Genomic DNA, 24,797 nt, shown 5'->3' on the forward strand with positions numbered 1-24,797 from the left:
ACTTGTTTTTAGCTAATTATCAGGAAGGTGATTGAGATATCTTGGCCTCCTAGGAAAGGCCCCTTCCCTTCTAGGAAATTCCACTCAGCCTAACCTTCTAGCGTTGCACCATTAAACTCCCTGCTGCATTTCTGCATCAGCAAGTAAAAGCACAAAGTAAAATGCAAACACAAGAGATCCTGCAGATGCTGGAAATCCCGAGCAACAAATATAAAATGCTGGAGGGACTCAGCAAGTCAGGCAGCGTCAACGGAAAGGAATAAACAGTTGACATTTCAGGCCAAGCCGCTTCATCGGGTTTGGAAAGGAAGGGGGGGAGATGCCAGAATAAGGTGGGTTGGGGTGGAGGGAAAGGAGTACAAACTAGAACGTGATAGGTGAAGCCAGGTGGGGGAGGAAGGATGATGAAAGAAGCTGGGAAGTGATAGGTGGGAAAGGTAAAGTGCTGGAGAAAATGGAACCTGATAGGAAAAGAGAGTGGACCATGGGAGAAAGGGAAGCTGGAGGGGCACCGGGGGAGATAATAGGCAGGTGAGGAGAAAAAGTAAGGGGGGGGGACCAGAGTGGGAAAATGAAGATCAAAGAGAAAGGGGGAAAATTACCAGAAGTTGAAGAAATCAATGTTCACATCATCAGGTTGAAGACTACCTAGATGGAATACAAGGTGCTGATCTTCCAACTTGAGAGTGGCCTCATCATGGCAGAAGAGGCAGCCATGGACTGACATGTCAGAATGGGAATGAGAATAGGAATTAAAATGGTTGGTCACTAGAAAATCCTGCTTTTTGCAGATGGAGCTAAGGTGCTCGACATAGCAGTTCCCCAGTCTACATCGGATCTCAACAAAGTAGAGGAGGCTGCATCAGGAGCACCAGATACAGTAGACCACCCTAACAGATCCACGGGGGAAGTGTTGCCCAACTCAGAAGCACTGTATGGGGCCCTGAATGGGTGGGTGTAGCACTGCTGCCCATTGCTGATAAAACAAAACACACCTGGAGAGTAACTGGAGTGAAGGGGGCGAGAGGAGACTTGATAGAGGTGTAACTTGATGATAAGAAATTATGGAGAGAGTGGACAGCCAGTCACTTTTCCCCAAGGCAGAAATGGTTAATGCATGAGAAAACCATAGCACAACTCAAGCAATTAAACACAAGGAACAAAATGGAAAATATTATTTATTCATGTTCAATACATGTCCACTGGTCATAGTTTCATTGAGCTAGGAAGAAATCAACTATTTAAACATCAAACACTAGCAGCCCCCTTCAGCTGTACGGATGGTGCACACAGTAATTCGGCAGTTTGAAATACAACCAGCTGAAAGCTCTATCAGTTTGATGACCTTTCCCTGCTAATTCCCAATCTTCACTTCTTCGCTAGCTCTTCATCCTTCATGGATTACAGACCAGCCCTGAGCATCATGTTGGAATTGTTTTGCAAACGTCCCCAATGGGACACATTGCAAGCCCACAGGAATGCTCTGTAAATAATTAAATTTCAAATAAAAAGGTTACACTATGTGCCCTGTATAAATGCTTCATACATCGAGCAAGAGAGTTGCTATTTCACATAAACCTCTATTTCTGAATCACAGAAAAAAAAATTTTTGGTTTAACATTCTTTATATTCATCAGACTTTTCGAACTTTACACAGAACTTGCATGCAGACTACCGATCAGGAAACCGTCATAAAACACCACTTATTTTACCAATGGAAAGGAAACTTGCTATTCTTACTAGCTCTGACTTCGACGCAACTCCAGTCCCAGGACAACATACCTGACTGTCCCAGCAGACCACTCAGTAGCGGACAAAGAAAATTAGGTCGATCAGTGCTGACTTAGTCTCTGAACCCCACAATTGGTGGATGCCATTAAAAATTAGCTTTGTTTGTCCCGTGCATTGAAACGTACAGCGAAATGTACCGCTTTGTGTCAATGGCCAACATAAACCAGGGTTGTGCTGGGGGCAGCCCACACCCACAACTTACCAATCCTATCCCTCTGTCTTTGGGAGGTGGATAGAAACTAGAGCACCCAGAGGAAACCAATGCAGTCACAGGGAGAACATACAAACTTCCTTATAGGCCAGGGGTGACACACAAAATGCTGGAGGAACTCAGAAGACCAGGTAGCATTTATGGAAAAAAGTACAGTCAACGTTTTGGGCCAAGACCCTGAGTTCCTCCAGCATTTTGTATGTTTTACTTGGATTTCCAGCATCTGCAGATTTTCTCTTGTTTGTGTATAGACCAGATGTTCCCAATCTGGGGTCTACTGACCTCTTGCTTAATGGTATTGGTCAATGACATTAAAAAAAAGATTTGGAACCCCTGATTTTGACAGTGGCAGGAACCCTAATTTTGCAGCTGCCACTGTAACACACTGATTGTTTTAGAATCTAGAATTTTATTTGAATCGGCAATATAGAATAGAAACAGGCCAGTCACCTCAGCAAGTTTTCATCAACCATAAAGCACCTTTTTGAAATAATCCCACCATATTCTCCCCACAGGCCCAACAACTCCACTCAGTTCCACTGTTCACCAATCAATTTACAACTGCCACTTAACCCACCTACTCACTAATACGGGAGGAAACCCACACAATCACATGGACAAGCCCAATAGAGACATCACTGAGGGTCGGGATTGAACCCACACTGTTCTGTTTGCAGGGTCTCCAGGCAATTTAATTGCCAAGGCTCATAGAAAGGTCAAAATCAGGGGTTCACAACCTTTTTTTAAAATCACATAGACCAATACCACTACGCACGGGGTCCATGGACCCCACGTTGGAAACCCCTGGTCTAAATGAGAGCAAGGAATGTTAAACTAATGAATATTGGCATTTTCCGTGATGCAGAAAATAGAGGCTGCACAGGGAGCATGCGCCACGGGTATCCATGAAACAGCACGTTTTCCTGCTTGATGTACAAAATGTTTCATACACGGTTGGCACAGTGCGTGATACTCTGAACCTTGAAGGATCCATCATCTTGTGATGCCTTCTCTGCTTCTGTTGATCTCTACAGAAAAATGCATGTTGGATACTGCATGGCTTTTAACAAGGGCGACTCCAGTCTGTCCTTGTACAACAGAGCAACTCGCAACACCACTTTCAGGAAAAAAAAATGATGCATGAACACCAAGGGCTACTGTGGAAGCAGGGGAAACAGGTGGAGTAGCTCTGCAATCAGTCAGAATATCGGTTAGCTTGTGAGTCTTCGGGCTTGGATGACAGATGTTAAATAACTTTCATATCGCGCTTTAGAGACCAGATTGGGCTTAGTTCATTTCCCTTAGAACAGAGGAGGTTGAGAAGGGACTTAGTGCCACAAGACCACAAGACATGGGGGAAGAATTAGGCCATCCAGACCATTAAGTCTGCTCCACCATTTGCCATTCCATCATGACTGATTGATTATCCCTCTCAACCCCATTCTCCTGCCTTCTCCTGTAACCTTTGGGTGTGCTGGAATCTGGAATGCACCGACTGTGTGTGTGTGGAGCAAATGTACTCTCTCTACATGGAAGAAATAAGATTTAAAAGATTAACTTTATTTGTCATATGTACATCAAAACACGCAGTGAAATGTGTCATTTGCGTCAATGACCAATACAGCCCAAGGTTGTGCTGGAGGCAACCGGCAGGTGCCGCGATGCTTCCAACACCAGCATTACACGCCCACGACCGACTGACCACAACACATATCACTTTGAGACGTGTGAGGAAACCTATATGGTCAGGGGAAAACCCTCATTTCTTTGGACAGATCTGGCCTCTAGAAATTAAAATGATCAACATTATGGCAGTCTACTACTGTTGAGGGTGCCTGTTAAAATACACAGTGCTGAGCAGGCATCTGAGGCACCCTAGCTATGCATCTGCCCAAGATGTTTGCACAGGCCTGGGTTTGGCAACGTGGAGTGGAGAGTGAGGTTGCAAATCTGGCAGGAGCAAAGGATGTTGGGAATGGTGAGGGTAGAGCCCCGCAGGAGGTGGGTGGGCCAGGTGCCAGAGACAGGGGGTGGTGTGGGTGCAGACACACCCACCCCTGAGACACCGGGCAAGGTCATTTGATTCCAAACAACTGGTTTATTGATCATTACCAAATGTCTCTCTGGTGCTTCCCACTCCCTCCCCTCTCCTCTTCCCTTTTCCCAACCATGATTCCCGCTCTCCCTGTCCCCTTCCCACTCTCGGTCCACAATAGAGACCCGTATCAGAATCAGGTTTATCACTGCTCACATACGTGATGAAATTTGTTTTTTTTGCAGCAGCTGTAGACAGCAATACGTAAAAATTCTACAGTACCGTGCTAAGTCTTAGTCACCCTAGCTACATATATGTGCCTAAGAGCTTTGTACAGTCCTGTAGCTAAGTACAAATCTCAAAGTAAAAAAGGTGAAAAGTTTGCCCCTTTTTGTTTTGTTACACCAGAAGTTTCTTGGATAGACAGATAGACACAAACACCAATTATCTACTGAAAATTATGTTTATTAGGACAGAACAGACTAAGCATTAACATACTTAACTAGGTATGCACGGGCCCTTTTACTGCAGCACCACTCCCGTTCTGCCAATCACCGGCACTGTTCACGACCAGCCTGTCTCTGAGGCCTCGAAGAACTACTCTCAAGCCCCCAGCCATTTTATAACCATTCCACCAATATGAATCACTGCAGTAAGTGGACCGATACGTTAACACCAGCTCAAAGCTCCGAACCAAAGCCAATACATTAACACCAGCTCAAACCAGCAATCTGGAACCAGCCATCACTTGTCACTACACTTCACGGTCCCAGCCCTGTGTTCACCTGATTTCGTGTTCTCACAGCTGCATTCCCATAGTCTTGCAATCTCACTGTTGAATTGTATCCCATGGTTCCAATCAAACTCCCATGACCAGTTCACGTATGCTCAAGGCCACAGCGGTGGTGAAGATATTGAACAAGCACAAAAATTAACCCTTTATATTACATTTTGTTTGAAACGGAGGGATTTTGATTCACTGCTAGGCAGTGAACCACACAGTTCAAGCATACATTCCAAGCTTCATAAACGGATTTACTTCATTCTCTTTGCAACATCCAGGTACGCGACTTGTATCTCGCGATTAGCAGGACACGTATTTACAAATTCCTCCCTCTCATAAGCATTCTTCAAGTATCTCCATATTCCAGTCATTTCTTTCGGGATTTCAAAATTTCGGTATTTCATTGCTACAATCTACATGAAGGAAAAAAACAGTAATTTTAATTCCTTATAGGTGTGAAAACAACATAAACCAATTTTCTGTCAAAATAAACACAGTTATTTTATCAGGTACCTCCTGTACCCAGTAAAGTGACCACGGAGTGCATGCTTGTGGTCTTCTGCTGGTGTAGCCCATCCACTTCAAGAGTTTGACGTGTCATGTATTCAGAGGTGCTCTTCTGCATGACCACTGTTATTTGAGTTACTGTCAGCTTGAACCAAACAGGCCATTCTCCTCTGACCTCTCTCATAAGGTGAATACATTACACCTGATGGCATGAACATCAACTTCCCTAACTTCTAGTAATTTCTCCCCTTCCTATTTCTGGCTCATCTCGTACCCCTTTCTTCTCCTGACCTGTCCGTAACCTCCCTCTGGTGTCCTTCCTCCTTCCCTTTTTCCCCATGGTCCATTGTCTTCTTCTGTCAGATTACTTAAGAACAAGAAGTAGGAGCAGGAGTAGCCTGTTCCACCATTCAATAAGCCCATGGCTGATCTGGCCATGGACTCATCTCCACCTGCCTGCCTTTTCTCCGTAATCCTTAATTCCCCTAGTATGCAAAAGATTCCTTCTTCTTCAGCCCTTTACCTTTTCCACCTATCAACTCCCAGCTTCTCTCTTCTTCCTCCCTGCCCCATCCACCTGGTCTCACCTATCACCTTCTTGGTCTAGCTTCTTCACCCTTATTATCCAGTCATGATAAAGGGTCTCTGCCCAAAGTCTTGACTGTTTATTCTTCTCCATAGATTGGGCCTGATCTGCTGAGTTCAAAGTTCAAAGCAAATCTATTATCAATGTACCTCTATGTCAGCATATACAACCCTGAGATTCACTTACTAGCAGACAATCAGTACATACAACAGAATCAATAAAAGGCCACACCCAATGGGGCAGAACACAAACAGTGCAAGTACAAAACAAAAGAGAAAGAATTAATAATAATAAATAAGTATCAAGAATATCAGATGAAGAGTCACTGAAAGTGAGTCCTGCTCAGTGGGAACAGTTTAGTGATGGGGCGAGTGAGGTTACCCTCTTTGGTTCAAGAACCTGATGGTTGAGGGGTAATAACTGTTCCTGAACTTGGTGGTGTGAGTCCTGAGGCTCCTGTACCTTCTTCCTGATGGCAGCAGTGAGAAGTGTGCATGTTCTGGATGGTGGGTGTCCCTGATGATGGATGCTTCTCTCCTTCGTGCAGAGGTGCTCAGTGGTGGAGAGGGCTGTACCCATGATGGACTGCACTGTATCCACTACTTCTTGTAGGCTTTTCCATTCAAGAGCATTGGTGTTTCTGTACCAGGCTCTGATGAAACCAGTTAATGTACTCTCCACTACACATCTGTAGAAGTTTGTCAAAGTTTTAGATGACATACCAAAACTTTGTAAACTTCTAAGAAAGTAGAGGTGTTGCCATGCGTTCTTCATAATTGTACTTATGTGATAACGCAGAGGAATTTAAAATTGCTGGTCCTCTCCACCTCTGATCCCTCTATAAGGACTGGCTCACAGACCTCCAGTTTCCTCATCCTGAAGTCAATAATCAGCTCTTTGGTTTTGCTGACACTGAGCGAGATGCTGATGTTATGACATCACTCAGCCAGATTTCAATATCCCTCCTATATGCTGATCCGTCATCATCCTTAATTCAGCCAATGACAGTGGTGTCACTGGCAAACTTAAATATGGCATTGGAGCTGTGCTTAGCCACACAGTCATAAGTGTAAAGCGAGTAGAGCAGGGGGCCAAGCACAATGTCTTGTGGAGCACCAGTGCTGACGGGAGACTGTGGAGGGGACGTTGTTGCCAATCCAAAATAACCGGGATTGGCAAGTGAGGAAATCGAGGATCAAGTTACACAAAGAAGTATTACAGCCTAGGATTTGAAGTTTATTGGTTAGTTTTGAGGGTTTGATACTATTGAATGCCGAGCTGCAGTCAATGAAGAGCACTGTCATGTATGCCTCTTCGCTGATCAGATGCTCCAGGATTGAGTGAAGAGACAACGAAAAGGCATCTGCTGATGACCTGTTGCTCCAGCAGGGAAATTGGAATGAACTTCTCAGACAGGAGTTGATGCGTTTCATCACCAACCTCTCAAAGCACTTCAGCACAGTGAATGTAAGTGCTACTGGATGACGGTCATTGAGACAGACTACCACATTATTCTTAGTATAATACCAGTATAACTGAAACCTGTTTGAAGCAGGTGCAAATCTAAGACTGACAAAATTGAGAGGTTAAAGATCAAAAAAACGGATCAGGCACGTCGGGCCAGTTGGCCCGCACAGGTCTTTAGTACTCAAGCCAAGTACTCTGTCTGGGCCGGTTACACTCCGTGGGTTCATCCTCCTGAAAGATGCTCTCACGTCGGCCTCAAGCACTGAAATCACAGGGTCGTCCGAGTTGTGAGAGTTTGTGAAGGTGCCTCTGTTTTTGACGGTCAAAGTGAGCATAAAAGACGTTGAGCTCATCTGGGCAGAAATTTTGTTGTCTCTGCTGTATGTCACTTGATTTCACTTTATAGGAGGCTCAAACCATCATTTTTTAAAAATCAAATTATACAACTCTGAAATTCCTCAACTCTCCGGGTAGCCATGAAACCAAGAAAGAAAAAGAAACCGTCAACCTCCAAATCCCACCTCACAGCAAAAAGAAACGAACAAAAACGGAACAGGCACATCGACCCACAAATCCTTCCTTCCCCCACAAAAAAACAAGCAAAACAGATCAGACACATCGACCCCTAAATCCCTCCTCCTGCACAAAAAAAACCCATGAGATCAGGTGAGAAAACAGAATATAAAAATACTATACGACTGAAAAATAGTCTATAGTCCAAAGTCCAATTCCAAAATGCAGAAAACCTGCAAATGATACTTTCTGGGCCCGGATACTGCAGCAGAGCTTTCCCTCTCCAGTACACAGCAACCGATCAATAGACAGGCAGCTGGCGCTCACCCTCCGCGCTCGCTTCAATTGCCCTCATTGCATTAGTTGGCAAACAATGGGAGCTTTCATCAGTGAAATGGAGCCAAACATCAGCATGCACCTCATCCTGTAGCCTGCCCACTACAAGGTTCGCAGACACTGCCTCCAGGAATCCACTCGGAGACTGCGAAGCGCTGGGACACCCAAACAATCTCCAAACTTCTGCACTTGCCTCGGTGGTTCAATCGCCTGTCACTTTAATCGGCAAACAATGGAAAATATAATCAGAAAATGGGGTCAAACATCAGCTTGCATGCTACCCCGCAGCCTTCTCACCTCCAGGTTTGCTCACACTGTCCCTGCCTCCCAGAGTCTCGGAGACAGCAGGGCGCTGAAACACCCAAACGATCTCCAAACTTCCGCACTCGCCTTGATGTTTCACTTACCCTCGTCACTTTAAGCAGCGAACAATGGAAGCTTTAATCAGTGAAGTGGGCTCAAACATCGGCTTGCACACTACCCTGCAGCCTGCTCACTGTGAGGTTCGTTCACACTGTCTGTGCCTCCCGCAATCTCGGGGACAGCAGACCGTTGAAGCACTCAAACAATTTCCAAACAGTGAAGCAAAGGCTCCGACAGTTCCCCAGAATTACATTCAAGACGAGAAAGAAATGTTAAAGACATAAAAGTAGTGATGAAAAATGGTTTCATGATCTATCCAGAACAAGTGTTGCATGCAAGCACCACCTGGACCGGAAGAGGTGATAGCATTCAAGCCCTGTCGCAGCTGTCAGGCTTCCTTTCCAGTGATTCAAGTTTGGTCCAAAATTGTCACTTTACACATGAGATGACTCTCCAGAAATCGCACCGAGACCTCTTGTATTTAAATTGGTGGCCAACCTGAATGCGACTGATCTGGCCCTCGGCAGATTGCAGAAGTCATGGTTTAAATAGGGCCTCTGCTTGGGAAAGATTCAGAATGATTTTGAGGGGACACACTCATTTACAATTGCTTCTATAAAGTCTGTAACAACAGTGGTGTATTTGTCCGGGTCCTGAGTTCCTGCAGCATTCTCAGTGCCACGTAAACTTCAAATCAATTATTCTCAAAATCCATCTCCCACCCCACGCGAGTTTAAAGATGAAACAAGACAAACCTTGATAACGTGAAGCTTTGGCAGGAGGTTACAATCTGCCAAGGTCAAGTCATCTCCATCAAGGAATTTCCTATGGGAACAAAGTTCTTCCTCTGTGCTGTTAGCATCTATCTCTTCAGGTAAAGGTGTGTTTAAATAATCGTCCAGTTTCTTCAGAGCTTTCAGCAAGGCTTTTTCCAAACCTGCAAAAAATACAACTGACAGGTGAATCAGACTCAGAATTATTATCACTGACTTATATGGTCACTATATCCACTGGAGAACTGTCCTGGGGTCAGCATGTCAGTGGGAAAGAAGCAGGAACAGGGCTTGTTCCAAGCCCACACTGGTCAATCTACGTTCCAAGCCTACACCGGTATCTGTCCTCCTCTTTTCTTGCGTTATATCGATGACTGCATCGGTGCTGCTTCCTGCACACATGCTGAGCTCGTCGACTTCATTAACTTCACCTCCAACTTTCACCCCGCCCTCAAATTCACCTGGTCTATTTCTGACACCTCCCTCCCCTTTCTAGATCTTTCTGTTTCTATCTCTGGAGACAGCCTATCCACCGATGTCTACTACAAACCTACAGACTCTCACAGCTACCTAGACTATTCCTCCTCCCACCCTGTCTCCTGCAAAAATGCTATCCCTTTCTCTCAATTCCTCCACCTCTGCCGCATTTGTTCTCAGGATGAGGCCTTTCATTCTAGGACAAAGGAGATGTCTTCCTTTTTTAAAGAAAGGGGCTTCCCTTCGTCCACTATCAACTCTGCCCTCCATCGTGTCTCCCATATTTCACGCACCTCTGCCCTCACTCCATCCCCCTGCCAGCCCACCAGGGATAGAGTCCCCCGGTTCTCACCTATCACCCTACCAGCCTACAGATCCAACGTAAAATCCTCCGTAACTTCCGCCACCTCCTACGGGATCCCACCACCAGAGACACATCTTCCCCTCCCCCCCACTTTCGGCTTTCCGCAGGGATCATTCCCTACGTGACTCCCTTGTCCATTCATCCTCCCCATCGACCTCCCTCCAGGCACTTATCCCTGCAAATGGAAGAAGTGCCACACCTGCCCCCACACTTCTTCCCTCACCACCATCCCAGGCCCCAGACAGTCCTTTCAGGTGAGGCACCACTTCACCTGCGAGTCAACTGGGGTGATATACTGTATCCGGTGCTCCCGATGTGGCCATTTATACATTGGGGAGACCTGCCGCAGACTGGGAGACCATTTCACCGAACACCGGCGCTCAGTCCTCCAGCAGTGGCGGGATCTCCCTGTGGCCACACACTTCAATTCCACAGACCACTCCCACTCTGATATGTCTGTCCATGGCCTCCGCTACCATCAAGATGAGGCCACACGCAGGTTGATGGAGCAATTCCTTATCTCCCGCCTAGGTAGCCTCCTACCTGCCGGCACGAACATTCAACTCACAGACCTCCGTTGATACCCAATCCCTATCTATTATTTTAGTCTGGTTCTCTTTCTCTCTCTTTTCCCCCCTCACTATAATCTCCCCCCAGCCCTACCTTTCTTTCTCTTTCATTTCCCATAATTCTCCACCTTCCCCCTAGCCCATTTCTCTCCAGCCTATCACTTCCCAGCTCTCTACTTCATCCCTCCCCCCACTTCTTATCCCCCCTCGACCATCCCATGTTACTTCACTCCTGATGAAGGGTTTCGGCCCGAAACGTCGTCACTACCTCCTCCCATAGATGCTGTCTGGCCTGCTGAGTTCTGCCAGCATTTTGTGTTTTTATTTATTTCCAGCATCTGCAGATTCACTCGTGTTGTTTTTGCTGTTGTTGTTTTGTTGCTTGCTGTAAGACCATACGATCAATAAATATTGGTGCAGAATTAGGACATTTGGCCCATTGAGTCTGCTCCATGGCTGATCCATTTCCCTGCACTGCTGTGTTCTGTGTTGTTCTACCAAGAACTGCGGGATGCTATGTTGGTGCCAGAATGTGTGGCGACATTTGTGTCCAGTCCCCAGCACACCTGCAGGTGTGTTGGCTGTTAATACAAATGATGCGTTTCACTGTCCAGTAAATTTCAATCTACATGTGACAAATAAACTTGAATGTTAAATATTAATGTGAAATTTGTTTTGACAGTAAAGAGAGGGAAAGCTAGTAAATTTTTTCAGCAACACACACAAAATGCTGGTGGAACGCAGCAGGCCAGGCAGCATCTATAGGAAGAAGTACGGTCGACGTTTCAGGCCGAGACCCTTCGTCAGGACTAACGGAAAGAAGAGATAGTAAGAGATTTGAAAGTAGGATGGGGAGGGGGAGATCCGAAATGATAGAAGACAGGAGGGGGAGGGATGAAGCTAGGAGCTGGAAAGTTGATTGGCAAAAGGGATAAACTTTTTCAGCATGCTTCTGACTGGGAAAATAAATTAATTTCAGATTTTTTGTTTAATCTTTAGTTTGCTTTTATACAGTCTACACTCCCACCTTCCTTTCTTGAATGATATTGCGATTTACTTAGTTTGTTTCCATCCTTTCACATTACATCTCCGCCCACACCAGCCAACAACATACAACACTGATGTCGTACCATCCTTTTAACCTACTCCAAGAGCAATCTAAACCGCTCCTATACAGTCCATAACCCTACCACCATTTTTCTTTCATCCATGTGCTTATCTAAGAATCTTTTTAATGACCCTAACATATCTGGTGCTATCACCACCCCCAGCAGTACATCCCGACACTGTAAAAAACCTAACTCTGACTTCTCCCCTAAATTTGTCTTCAGTCACATTAAGAGGATGTCCTCTGGCATTAACCATTGTTACTCTAGGAAAAAAATGTTGGCTATCCACTCTATCTATCCCTCTTGACATCCCATGCACCTCTATCAAGTCTCCTCTTATCCTCCTGAACATCCTCTACATAGCACCATCCAGAGACAGAGAAGCAGTTTCAGCAACAGGCTGCTATCGATGCAATGCTCCTCAGACAGGATGAAGAGGTCAATACTCCCCAATGCCATTAGGCTTTACAATTCAATCGCCAGGAGTAAGATATGTTAAAGTGCCGGGGTTGATTGTATTTAATGTATTTAAGTAAACTACTTAAGAACTTTTTAAAAGCTATTATTAATGCTTTTGGAGAGAGTGATTTAGATGCATATCATATTTTTACTGAGGTAAGTATTGTATGTAATTAGTTTTGCTACAACAAGTGTAAGGGACATTGGAAAAAATGTTGAATTTCCCCATGGGGATGAATAAAGTATCTATCTATCTATCCTTCACTGCAAGTGCAAACTCCATTGGTCTTCTGTGCTTTTAAGTAATGGAACAATATGGTATTCTGGCTGGGATGGGGGAGTGGTTGACAAAACAGTCAACCAACCATCACACCAAACAGGCAAGAAAGACTGCAGTGTCAAATAGTGGATAATATTACTATTACCTACTGTAACCACCAGGTGGCACTGTGCTAAATCAAAGTATAAAAACCTTACAGAGAACACACACAAAATGCTGGTAGAACGCAGCAGGCCAGTCAGCATCTATAGGAAGAAGCATTGTCAACGTTTCGGGCCGAGACCCTTCGTCAGGACTAACTGAAAGAAAAGATAGTAAAGATTTGAAAGTAGGAGGGGGTGGGGGAAATCCAAAATGAAAGAAGACAGCAGGGGGTGGGGTGAAGCTAAGAGCTGGAAAGGTGATTGGCAAAAAAGATCTCTGCCCATCACTCTTTGCCTGTTCTCCATCTCCCTCTGGTGCTTCCCCTCCCCTTTTCTTTCTCCCGAGGCCTCCCATCCCATGATCCTTTCCCTTCTCCAGCTCTGTATCGCTTTGCCAATCACCTTTCCAGCTCTTAGCTTCATCTCACCCCCTCCGGTCTTCTCCTATCATTTTGCATTTCCCCCTCCTACTTTCAAATCTCTTACTATCTTTTCTTCCAGTTAGACCTGACGAAGGATCTCGGCCTGAAACGTCGACAGTGCTTCTCCCTATAGATGCTGCCTGGCCTTCTGTGTTCCACCAGCATTTTGTGTGTGTTGCTTGAATTTCCAGCATCTGCAGATTTCCTCGTGTTTGCGTTTTGAAATTCCGAGATACTTTTTATTAATACAATCAATCAAATTTAATCAATCTTAGTCAGTGGTTCAAGCACACTTGGAATATTGTATTCAGTTCTGGTTGCTTCATCATAGGAAAGACATGGAAGCCTTAGAGAGGGTGTAGAGGAGATTTACCGGGATACAGCCTGGATTAGACAGCATGTCTTATGAGGAAAGTCTGAGCAAGCAAGGGCTCTTCTCTTTGGATTGAAGGAGTATGAGAAGTGATTAGATAGAGGTGTTTCTGATAAAAGGCATAGATAAAGTGAATAACCAGTACCTTTCTCCCAGGTCAGAAATGGATTTGGATTTTTACTGTCGCAGGTACTGAGATACAGTACGCTCGTCTTGCATACTGATCAGATCATTAGACAATGCATTAGGGTAGAACAGGGTAAATTAATAACCGTGCAGAATAAAGTGCAGCAGCTACAGAGAAAGTGAGGTGCAGGTAAACAGTAAGGTGCAAGATCATGAGGTGGATTGTGAGGTCAAGAACCACACTTGTACTAGGGAACCATTCAATAGTCTGTGACAGAGAGAGCTTGGTAAATGCACTCCTTACACACGCACATTTACACACTCACCCGTGCACAAATACACACAGACACTGACTTGTCATTCTACTGAGGGTGCCCATGTCATTGTCTTCCTTGGTATATTTTACATAATGGATTGGCTTTATGTTGCCTTTCCCACCACACACCTAGAATATTCCATTTCTTTAGCCATGGGGATGTGAAAATGTGCATATGTGTCTGTATACAGTATTTAAGGTAGATACGTCCGTTTATTTTGTAATCTGTAACAACATTGTGGGGTGCTCATATTCTAAAACATGTGTAGTCTTAAGTGAACTTTGTGGGTAATTAAACACGATATGCCCTGGTGCCTAATAAACAGAGCTCACTGCTGGGGGAGAGGAAGGGGGGGCGGGAGAGAGAAGGGCTGCCAGGAGATCATGTTGGACAAAGTATGGAAGTGTTATTGGATAATATTGGCAGCTTTCTTTTCACTAATTCTGGTAAGTTTGATTTTTGATGCACCTAATAAACACCCTTGCATGAAAGTGCTACACTACTCCAGTCATTTTTTTTCCTTCAGTCATAACCCACGTATCTAACAGTCTTCTAACAGCACCACTCAGCATCACCTACAGAGTTTGCCTTTCAATTTCTTGACCTTCTGGTATAATCTCTGGAAAGCCACCTCTCAGTCAAAGTGGAGATTTCAGACTAGACTGGAATCAATGAGGGATGCTTGACAACTGTGGCAGCGTCTGTATGCCATAAACATAAGCAACGGGGGGACAGCAAAGCTTCGTATCCGGATGAGCTCAATGCCTTCTACGCTCGCTTTGATCACCAAAACAGGGAGGAACCATCAGGCACCCCCGTGTCTCCCAATGATCCTTTGGTCTCAGTATCTGAAGATGATGTGCGGGCTGCCTTCCAGAGAGTGAATTCAAGGAAAACATCTGATCCAGATGGAAGACCAGGCCATGTACTGAAGACCTGTGTGTATTCATGGATATCTTCAACTTTTCACTTCACTAGTGTGTAGTACCTACCTACTTCAAGCAGGCTTCAATTGTACTGGCGCTCAAGAAGAGCGTAGTAACCTGTTTCAATGACTATCACCCTATGGCACTTACATCCACAGTGATGAAGTGTCTTGAGAGGCCAGTGTTGAAGCATAGCAGCTCCTACCTGAGTAGCGACTTCGATCTGCTCTGATTAGCCTACTGGAGCAACAGGTCTACAGCAGATGCAATCTCTGTTTTTTTCACACAACCCTGGAACATCTGGGCAGTAAAGACGCATACATCAGGATGCTCTTTATCAACACAGCTCGGCATTTAACATAATCATCCCCTCAAAACCTATCAGTAAACTCCAAGACCTGGCCCTCAAAAACTCCTTGTGCAATTGGATCCTGGATCTCCTCACTTATAGACCCCAGTCAGTCTGAATTGGCAAGAACATCTCCTCCACAGTCTCCATCAGCACAGGAGCACTGCAGGGATGTGTACTTAGCCCCCGCTCTACCTGCTTTCCACCTATGACTGTGTGACTAAGTACAGCTCCAACACCATATACAAGTTTGCTGATGACACCACTGTTGTGGGTCGTTATCAAAGCTGGTGATGAATCAACATACAGGAGGGAGACTGAAAATTTGGCTGAGTGGTGTAATAACAAGAACCTTCTACTCAATGTCAATAAGATCAAGGAAATGATTCTAGATTTCAAGAGAGGGGAACCAGAGGTCCATAAGGCAATAATCATTGGAGGATCAGAGGTGGAGAGGGTTCAGTAACTTTAAATTCCTGGCTGTCACCATCTCAGAGGACCTGTCCTCGACCCATCATACAAATATTATTGAACTGAATTGAATTGACTTTATTTCTTACGTCTTTCACATACGAGGAGTAAAAATCTTTAAGTTATATCTCCATCTGAATGTGCAATGTGCAAATATAGTAATTTGTAGGTACAACAGAACTGTCAATATAGTATAGAAATACAATTGCGTCAGCATGAATTAATCAGTCTGATGGCCTGGTGGAAGAAGCTGTCCCGGAGCCTGTTGTTGGTCCTGGCTTTTATGCTGTGGTACCGTTTCCCGGATGGTAGCAGCTGGAACAGTTTGTGGTTGGGGTGACTCTGGTCCCCAATGATCCTTCAAGAAGATCAACTTTCTTTACCAAGCATAGTTCTAGTCAGTGAAAAACAAAACAACCTTTTGCTTAATGGATGCTGACTGACCTGCTGCGCATTATTTTATCATCTCTCCCTAATGCAGCAATGGTACTTACTCTCATTTATGTCTTTCCTGGTGTTTTGGTGACACCTGTCTTTGTAAATATCCTGAATAGTGGGAAGTTCACATCTACAGACGCACTGGGCTGATGGCACCAATCCTGCGACTGAGGGAAGTATGGTTCCCATTCCAGGCAGTGATGCAGCCAGTCAGGACGCTCTCAATTGTGCCTCTATAGAAAGTCCTCAGGATTTGGGGACTCATGCCGAACTTCTTCAAACATCTGAGGTGAAAGAGGTGCTGTTGTGCTTTTTTCAACACACAACTAGTATGTACGGACAACATGAGGTCCTCGGTGATGTGTATACCAAGCAACTTAAAGCTGTTCACCCTCTCAACCACAGATCAGTTAATGTCAATAGGGGTTAGACCGTCTCCATTCCTCCTGTAGTCCACAACCAGCTCCTTTGTTTTTGTGACATTGAGGGAGAGGTTGTTTACTTGACACCACTGTGTCAGGGTGATAGAGTGACGCTTCTCTATAGCCTGCGTCATTATTATTTAAGATTAGGCCAATCAATGTAGAATCATCAGCAAATTTAATTAACAGATTAGAGCAATGGGTGGCGACACAGTTATGGGTGAACAGAGAGTAAAGGAGGGGGCTTAGAACACAGGACAGGGAACTCCTGTGTTGAGGGTCAGAGGGGTAGAGGTGAGGGAGCCCACTCTTACCACCTGCTGGTGATCTGACAGCAAGTCCAGGATCTGGCTACATAATGCAGGGTGAAGGCCGAGGTCTCTGAGCTACTTGTCAAGCCTGGAGGGAATTATGGTGTTGAATGCTGAACTGTAATCCAAGAACAGCATTCTCACATAAGCATCCCACTTCTCTAGGTGAAGAGAAAGCACCTCTACTTCCTCAGGAGTCTGTGGAGATTCAGCAAGTCATCATAAACCTTGACAAACCCCCACAGATGTGCGTGGGGAGCGTGCTGATTGGCTGCATTGCGGCCCAGTATGGGAACACCACTGCCTTTGAGCAGAAAATACTACAAAGGTTGGTGGATTCAGCCAGGTACATCACGAGTAAAACCCTCCCGACCTTTGAGCACATCTACATGAAATGTTGCCAGAGCAAAGCAGCATCCATCATCAGAGATCCTCACCACCCAGGCCGTGCTCTTTCCTTGCTGCTGCCTTCAGGTAGAAGGTACAAGTGCCTCAGGAACATTACTACCTCTCAATCAACAAAACAGGATAACTACACTCCTTTAAGGACTCCTATCGTGTTATTTCATGCTCGTTATTTATTGCTATTTATTTATAACTGCATTTGTAGTTTGTTTACAGTTTACAGATCCTGTTACTGTTCTATAGATTTGCTAAGTGTACCCACAGTAAAAGAATTTCGGGGTTGTATATAATGACATGTATGTGCTCTGATAATAAATTTTACTTTGAACTTTCTTTACCAAGCATAGTTCTGGTCAGTGAAAAACAAAACCACCTTTTGCTTAATGGATGCTGACTGACATGCTGTGCATTATTTTATCATCTCTCCCAAATGCAGCAATGGTACTTACTCTCATTTATGTCTTTCCTGGTGTTTTTAATGTAAGCTGAGAACTTGGCAAAAACATCAGCTCCTGCGGAATTAGACTCTGGATGCCTAGCAGAAAGCTTTGGATACCTAGGAGATAAACGCATGTTATACATTCAGCCATGCAAATACCTTTAGGGATACTGCACAGTATTAAGAGAACCCAATTCACATAAGACTCACTCATTGGCTTTGTACGATTTGCCATCAGTGATCACGGTAGCTCAGTTTGTTTGTTCTAGCTGGCATGTCATTGACATGGGTGATCGTGGCTTTTCCACGACCATGATTGCTCTTGGCAAAGTAGTGTAGCGCTTTACAGCATCAGCTATAGGGTCGGAGTTCAACTCCCGCCACCGTCTACAAGGAATTTACATGTTCTCACCATGACTGTGTGGATTTCCTACCAGTTCTCCAGCTTCCTCCCACATTCCAAAAGACGTACGAGCTAGGGTTAGTGATTTGTGGGCATGACAGGACGGTGACAAGTCTCCCTGGAGAAATAATGATGAGTTTTTGACAAATGCATTAACCACCCAGATAATTTTTGGGAGTATTAAACAGAAAATTCCGAAGATACTCAGCAGATCAGGCAGCAGCTACAGAGAGCTCATTTTTTCAAGTCAATAATCTTTTCGTCAACTGGAAAGACTGACTTTGTTTCTCTCTCCACAGATACTACTCAACCTCTGAGTAATTTGTGATTTTATTTCAGATTTGCAACATCTGTGGCATTTTAGTTTTGGAATGTTAGGAATTTGTGGATTTGCACAATTATCAATTAAACTCAAGAGCCCGTCAATATACAAACTTAACTGTGCAGGTTCACCTCAAGTGAATCAGTAATCATCAATATATCAGTAAATTACCCTCTCCAACACAAAGGGAGCAACCTTAGACTACAGAATCTCCATCAGGCCAGTGTCAAATGACTGGTTGTTTCACCCTGACCAGGATGCTTTGGGTCATCTCTCTAAACTCCCTCTGTCCTCAGGAAGAGTCACCGAGACATCACCCCTTCAGCTCCCTCTGTCCTCAGGAAGAGTCACCGAGACATCACCCTTCCAGCTCCCTCTGTCCTCAGGAAGAGTCACCGAGACATCACCCTTCCAGCTCCCTCTGTCCTCAGGAAGAGTCACCGAGACATCACCCTTCCAGCTCCCTCTGTCCTCAGGAAGAGTCACCGAGACATCACCCTTCCAGCTCCCTCTGTCCTCAGGAAGAGTCACCGAGACATCACCCTTCCAGCTCCCATGAGCCACTGGACACAGTGGTGATTGAAAGACTTTCAGTTTCGCATAGAGCAATTGTTCTCAGAGAAAAAATGCCAGTTACCATTTTTCCTTAGCATCTCTGTTCTTCCTCTCTGTGTCTTCAGCACCACTGTACGCAGAGCAAACCTGATGGGCCAAATGTTCTAATCCTGCCGTGAGATGTCATGGCACTCATAATTACCTATTCTTTCTTTCACCTTTGGTTCTTACATTCTATGTCCATGGGCAACTTTTCCCAGTTCTTGAGAAGATAAAATTGACAGTTAAACAGTGGTGCTTATGAGAACTATGGGAATCGAGAGATACAGTGATGGTGTAGGAAAGTGGCATTCAGCTTACAGACAAGACTTATCTCATTCAATGGAGGTACAGGTACGATGGGCTGAGTGGTCCACTCTTCTCCCATTCCTTTTGCTCTAATGCCTTTGCCATGTAACTGTCTGTCTGCATTTCCAGTGTAGGGCCATGCACTTCGGAAGAAGGAATAAAAGCATGGGCTACTTTCAAATGGGGAGCAAATTCAGAAATCCGAGGCACAAAGGGATGAGGAAGTCCTCGCGCAGGATTCCCTAAAGGTTAACCCGCACTTTGAGTTGCTGCCACACATGGGGCTGTATAACAATGCAGGAGACTATGTTTTACAGGAGATATTAGCATAGACAGAAGATTCACTGACTGAGACTACTGGGGCCACTTCTTTTCTGACCTTGAAGTCAGCAAAACATCATGAGTTATAGGATCTGCACTGTGCTATACCATGTTCTATATTTGATCTGCTAAATCACAATTTTTGGGGTGGGGGTGGTATACAGTAAACCCACTTAATCGCAGAAACAACACAGTAGTGTAGTGGTTAGCACAATGTTTTACAGTACAGGTGACCCAGGTTCAACTCCCATCACTGCCTGTAAGGAGTTTATATGTTGCCCCCGTGACCACGTGGGTTTCCTCTGGGAGCTCCAATCTCCTCCTACTTTCAAAGACATACCAGTTGGTGGGTTAATTGGTCATTGTAAATTGCGCTGTGATTAGGCTAGGGTTAAATCAGAGGTTGCTGGGTGGCTCGGCTTGAATGGCCAGAAGGGCCTTTTCTGTACTGTATTTCACTAAATAAACAAACAAACAAACACGGAAGCTTCAGAAGTCAATGTCCTGCCTCTCTACTATGGTCTTTCTTTGTCCATCGCATTGTTAGTTTGTGTTAGCCTTTTACACAAATGACACATTTCACTGTATGTTTCGATGTACATGATAAATAAATGAACCTGAATCTGAAATGCATGAAGACTCACCTTGGTGGCACCAACTTTTCTTCCAGGAACTCTTCTATCTTGTTAACATCTGTTTTCACCTCTCCATTGAAGGTCAGAAATGGAGGATTGGTGCCAGGAGCCAGATTTTGCAAATCGGCAGGCTTCCTGATGAGAAACAATGCGATTCTCAACTTTACTGCACAAAGACTCTCTACTCTCGCTTACATAACTAGTATGACTGTGATCAATAAAACATGAGCAAAGAGGCCAATGTCACCTCGCTCGTACGGAAAATTGTCTCTTGCTGATCCAAAGAGGCAGAAGGAAATTGAACCTGAGCAAAGGAACTTGCTTCTCACTTCTCCTTATAAAACTCCCTGCAAAAATCATTTGAAAGATGTAGGGGTTCCCAACCTGGGCTTCACAGACCCCTCGGTTAATGGTAAGGGTCCATGGCATAAAAAAGGTTTGAAATCCCTGAACTATATTAATTAATGTTTGAATTTGAACTTACTTAAATCTTACATCCGTCCCACAACAGGAGGGAGTAAAAACCTTTGCGTTATGACTCCGTCACAATGTACAGACATGTGGATTTATAAGTCTAATGGCTTGTAGAAAGAAGCTGTCCCGTAGCCTGTTGGTACTGGCTTTAATGCAGCGGTACTGTTTGCCTGACAAAAGCAGCTGAAATATAGCTGGGGTGACGGGTGTCCCTGAGGATCTTCCAGGCCTTCTTTATGTACCTGCTGCCGTAAATGTCCTCTGTGGAGGGAAGTTCACATCCACAGATGCTCTAGGCTATCCGTACCACTCTCTGCAGTGCCCAGAGATCAAGGTTGGTGCAGTTCCCGTACCAGGCGGTGATACAGCCAGGCAGGATGCTCTCAATGGTGCCCCTGTAGAAGGTCTTGAGGATTTGGGGGCACATGCCAAACTTCTTCAGTCACCTGAGGTGGAAGAGATGCTGTTGTGCTTTCATTTTAACCACACAGCCAGTGTGTACAGCCCAGGTAAGATCTTCTATGATGTGTATACTGAGGAACTTGAAACTACTCACCCTCTCATTTGCAGTCTCATTGATGTTGATTGGGGCTGAGCCTGTGTCCTCCTGTAATCTTCCATCAGCTCTTGTTTTTTGGACATTGAAGGAGAGGTTGTTATCTTGGCACCACTGTGTCAGTGTGTTAAACCTCTTCTCTGTAGGCTTTCTTGTGACATCAGATATCCTTCTGCCTCCACAGATGCTGACTGACCCACTGAGTTCTTCTGGAACTTTATTTTGCTATAGTTCCAGCATCTGCAGTCTCGTGTATCTCCATGTGTTATGATACCTTTGTTAGAGTTACATACTAAGATTTTACTAGTGTTTAACTTTCAGAACTTACAAATCTATAAGTTGTTGACCTATCATTATTGACCCATTGATATGCTGAAGCTGAGGTGACCTTGTAGAATGTATAAAGAATGAGGGGCAGAGATAGGGAGGATGGTTATCTTTTTCACTGGGTGAGGGCCCCAATTGGTCAGAGTTGACCAGATATTGGTTCCTAGCTGTCCAGATTACCAAGCCTGGGCAGTACCATATGGGGAACAAGCTGCTGCCCATGTAGCAAGTTCCCTCTCCACGCATCTGATGAACCCAAAGGAATAAAGGAACCCAAAGGTTGCTCTGGCAGTCAGGGTGAAGGATAATCCTAAGAGCTTCTACAGGTATGTTAAGAGCAAAAGGATAGCAAGGGATAAAATTGGTCCTCTTGAAGATCAGAGTGGTCAGCTATGTATGGAACCAAAAGAAATGGGAGAGATATTAAATGGGTTTTTTGCATCTGTATTTACTAAGGAAACTGGAATGGAGTCTATGGAAATGAGGCAAACAAGTAGGGAGGTCATGGAACTTATACAGATTAAAGAGGAGGAGGTGCTTGCTGTCTTGAGAAAAAACAGAGTAGATAAATCCCCAGGACCTGACAGGGTATTCCCTCGGACATTGAAGGAGACGAGTGTTGAAATTGCAGGGGTCCTGGCAGAAGTATTTAAAATGTCGATATCCACGGGTCAGGTGCCAGAGGATTGGAGGATAGCTCATGTAGTTCCGTTGTTTAAAAAAGGCTCAAAAAGTAAGCCGGGAAATTATAGGCCGGTAAGTTTAACATTGATAGTAGGTAAATTATTGGAAGAAATACCATGAGATAAGATCTACAAGTATTTGGATAGACAGGGACTTATTAGAAAAAGTCAGCATGGCTTTGTGCGTGGTAGGTCATGTTTAACCAATCTATTAGAGTTTTTCGAGGAAGTTACCAGGAAAGTGGATGAAGGGAAGGCAGTGGATGTTGTCTACATGGACTTCAGTAAGGCCTTTGACAAGGTCCCGCATGGGAGGTTAGTTGGGAAGATTCAGTCACTAGGTATACATGGAGAGGTAGTAAATTGGATTAGACATTGGCTCAACAGAAGAAGCCAGAAAGTGGTAGTGGAGGATTGCTACTCTGAGTGGAGGCCTGTGACTAGTGGTGTGCCACAGGGATCAGTGCTGGGTCCATTGTTATTTGTCATCTATATAAATGATCTGGATGATAATGTGGCAAATTGGATCAGCAAATTTGCTGATGATACAAAGATTGGAGGTGTAAGTGGACAGTGAGGAAGGTTTTCAAAACTTGCAGAGGGATTTGGACCAGTTGGAGGAATGGGCAGAAAAATGGCAGATGGAGTTTAATGCGGACAAGTGTGAGGTATTGCACTTCGGAAGGTCAAACCAAGATAGAACATATAAGGTAAATGGTAGGACACTGAGGAGTGCAGTAGAACAAAGGGATTTGGGAGTACAGATACATAATTCCCTAAAAATGGTGTCACAGGTGGATAGGGTCGTAAAGAGAGCTTTTGGTACATTGGCCTTTATAAATCAAAGTACTGAGTATAAGAGTTGGAATGTAATGGTGAGGTTGTATAAGACATTGGTGAGACCGAATTTGGAGTATTGTGTGCAGTTTTGTTACATAATTACAGGAAGGATATTAATAAGGTTGAAAGAGTGCAGAGAAGGTTTACAAGGATGTTGCCAGGACTTGAGAAACTGAGTTACAGAGAAAGGTTGAATAGGATAGGACTTTATTCCCTGGAGCGTAGGAGAATGAGGGGAGACTTGATAGAGGTGTATAAAAGACCAAGGAGATGGTAGTGGACTTTAGGAGATCTAGGCCTCATATGGAGCCAGTGATCATTAATGGAGAATGTGTGGAGCAGGTTAAGACCTACAAGTATCTGGGAGTACAGTTAGACAAGAAGCTAGACTGGACTGCCAACACAGATGCCTTGTGCAGGAAGGCACAGAGTCGACTGTACTTCCTAAGAAGGTTGGCGTCATTCAATGTCTGTAGTGAGATGCTGAAGATGTTCTATAGGTCAGTTGTGGAGAGCGCCCTCTTCTTTGTGGTGGCGTGTTGGGGAGGAAGCATTAAGAAGAGGGTCGCCTCACGTCTTAATAAGCTGGTAAGGAAGGCGGGCTCTGTCGTGGGCAAAGTACTGGAGAGTTTAACATCGGTAGCTGAGCGAAGGGCGCTGAGTAGGCTACGGTCAATTATGGATAACTCTGAACATCCTCTACATAGCACCATCCAGAGACAGAGAAGCAGTTTCAGCGACAGGTTACTATCGATGCAATGCTCCTCAGACAGGATGAAGAGGTCAATACTCCCCAATGCCATTAGGCTTTACAATTCTACCGCCAGGACTTAAGAACTTTTTAAAAGCTATTATTAATGCTTTTTGAGATAATGATTTAGATGCATATCATATTTTTTACTGAGTTAAGTATTGTATGTAATTAGTTTTGCTACAACAAGTGTATGGGACATTGGAAAAAAAGTTGAATTTCCCCATGGGGATGAATAAAGTATCTAACTATCTATCTAAAATTATGATGGGTATAGATAGAGTGAATGAATGCAGGCTTCTTCCACTGAGGCTAGGGGAGAAAAAAAAGAGGTCATGGGTTAAGGGTGAAGGGGGAAAAGTTTAAAGGGAACATTAGGGGGGGGCTTTTTCACACAGAGAGTGGTGGGAGTTTGGAATGAACTGCCAAATGAAGTGGTGAATGCAGGCTCACTTTTACATTTAAGAAAAACTTGGACAGGTACATGGATGAGAGGGGTTTGGAGGGATATGGCCCAGGTGCAGGTCAGTGGGACTAGGCAGAAAAATGGTTCGGCACAGCCAAGAAGGGCCAAAAGGCCTGTTTCTGTGCTGTAATGTTCTATGGTTCTAACGGTAGTGACAATACAGTTTGGTAAGAGCAGCATCGCAGGAGTTGCCAGTCAACATTGAACTGCCTTAGGGTCTCCAGCTCTGGATTTTCCCCTCAGGGTTTACTCCCAAAGCCTTCTCCAGGAGTGAGTATAGCCGGTTTGAAGTTAGGGTTTTCCTTCCCCTATATGAGCTGCTAACCAGGGCTGACGAGCCCCATCTGCCC

General features: G+C 44.6%; 1 protein-coding gene across 4 annotated transcripts in view; it reads right to left on the bottom strand.

Moving 5' to 3' along the window:
* Positions 1 to 4,258: 4,258 nt before the first annotated feature.
* LOC140727496 (chloride intracellular channel protein 5) overlaps positions 4,259 to 24,797 on the bottom strand; it is a 68,881-nt gene continuing 48,342 nt past the window's right edge. Inside the window, exons 1-5 of one of the 4 annotated variants that reach the window (XM_073044857.1) lie at positions 21,381 to 23,583; positions 20,360 to 20,485; positions 17,777 to 17,883; positions 9,349 to 9,530; positions 4,260 to 5,234 (exon numbers count right to left, since the gene is read on the bottom strand). In XM_073044857.1, coding sequence (XP_072900958.1) covers positions 5,073 to 5,234; positions 9,349 to 9,530; positions 17,777 to 17,883; positions 20,360 to 20,485; positions 21,381 to 21,466 — 663 coding nt within the window. In that variant the 5' untranslated portion in view covers positions 21,467 to 23,583 and the 3' untranslated portion in view covers positions 4,260 to 5,072. Of the gene's footprint in view, positions 5,235 to 9,348; positions 9,531 to 17,776; positions 17,884 to 20,359; positions 20,486 to 21,380; positions 23,584 to 24,797 lie in introns of those variants that run through there. The other 3 variants (XM_073044854.1, XM_073044855.1, XM_073044856.1) reach the window with 3 other exon arrangements.

The sequence above is a fragment of the Hemitrygon akajei genome, chromosome 5, assembly GCF_048418815.1.
Source record: "Hemitrygon akajei chromosome 5, sHemAka1.3, whole genome shotgun sequence".
NCBI classification, from domain to species: domain Eukaryota; kingdom Metazoa; phylum Chordata; class Chondrichthyes; order Myliobatiformes; family Dasyatidae; genus Hemitrygon; species Hemitrygon akajei.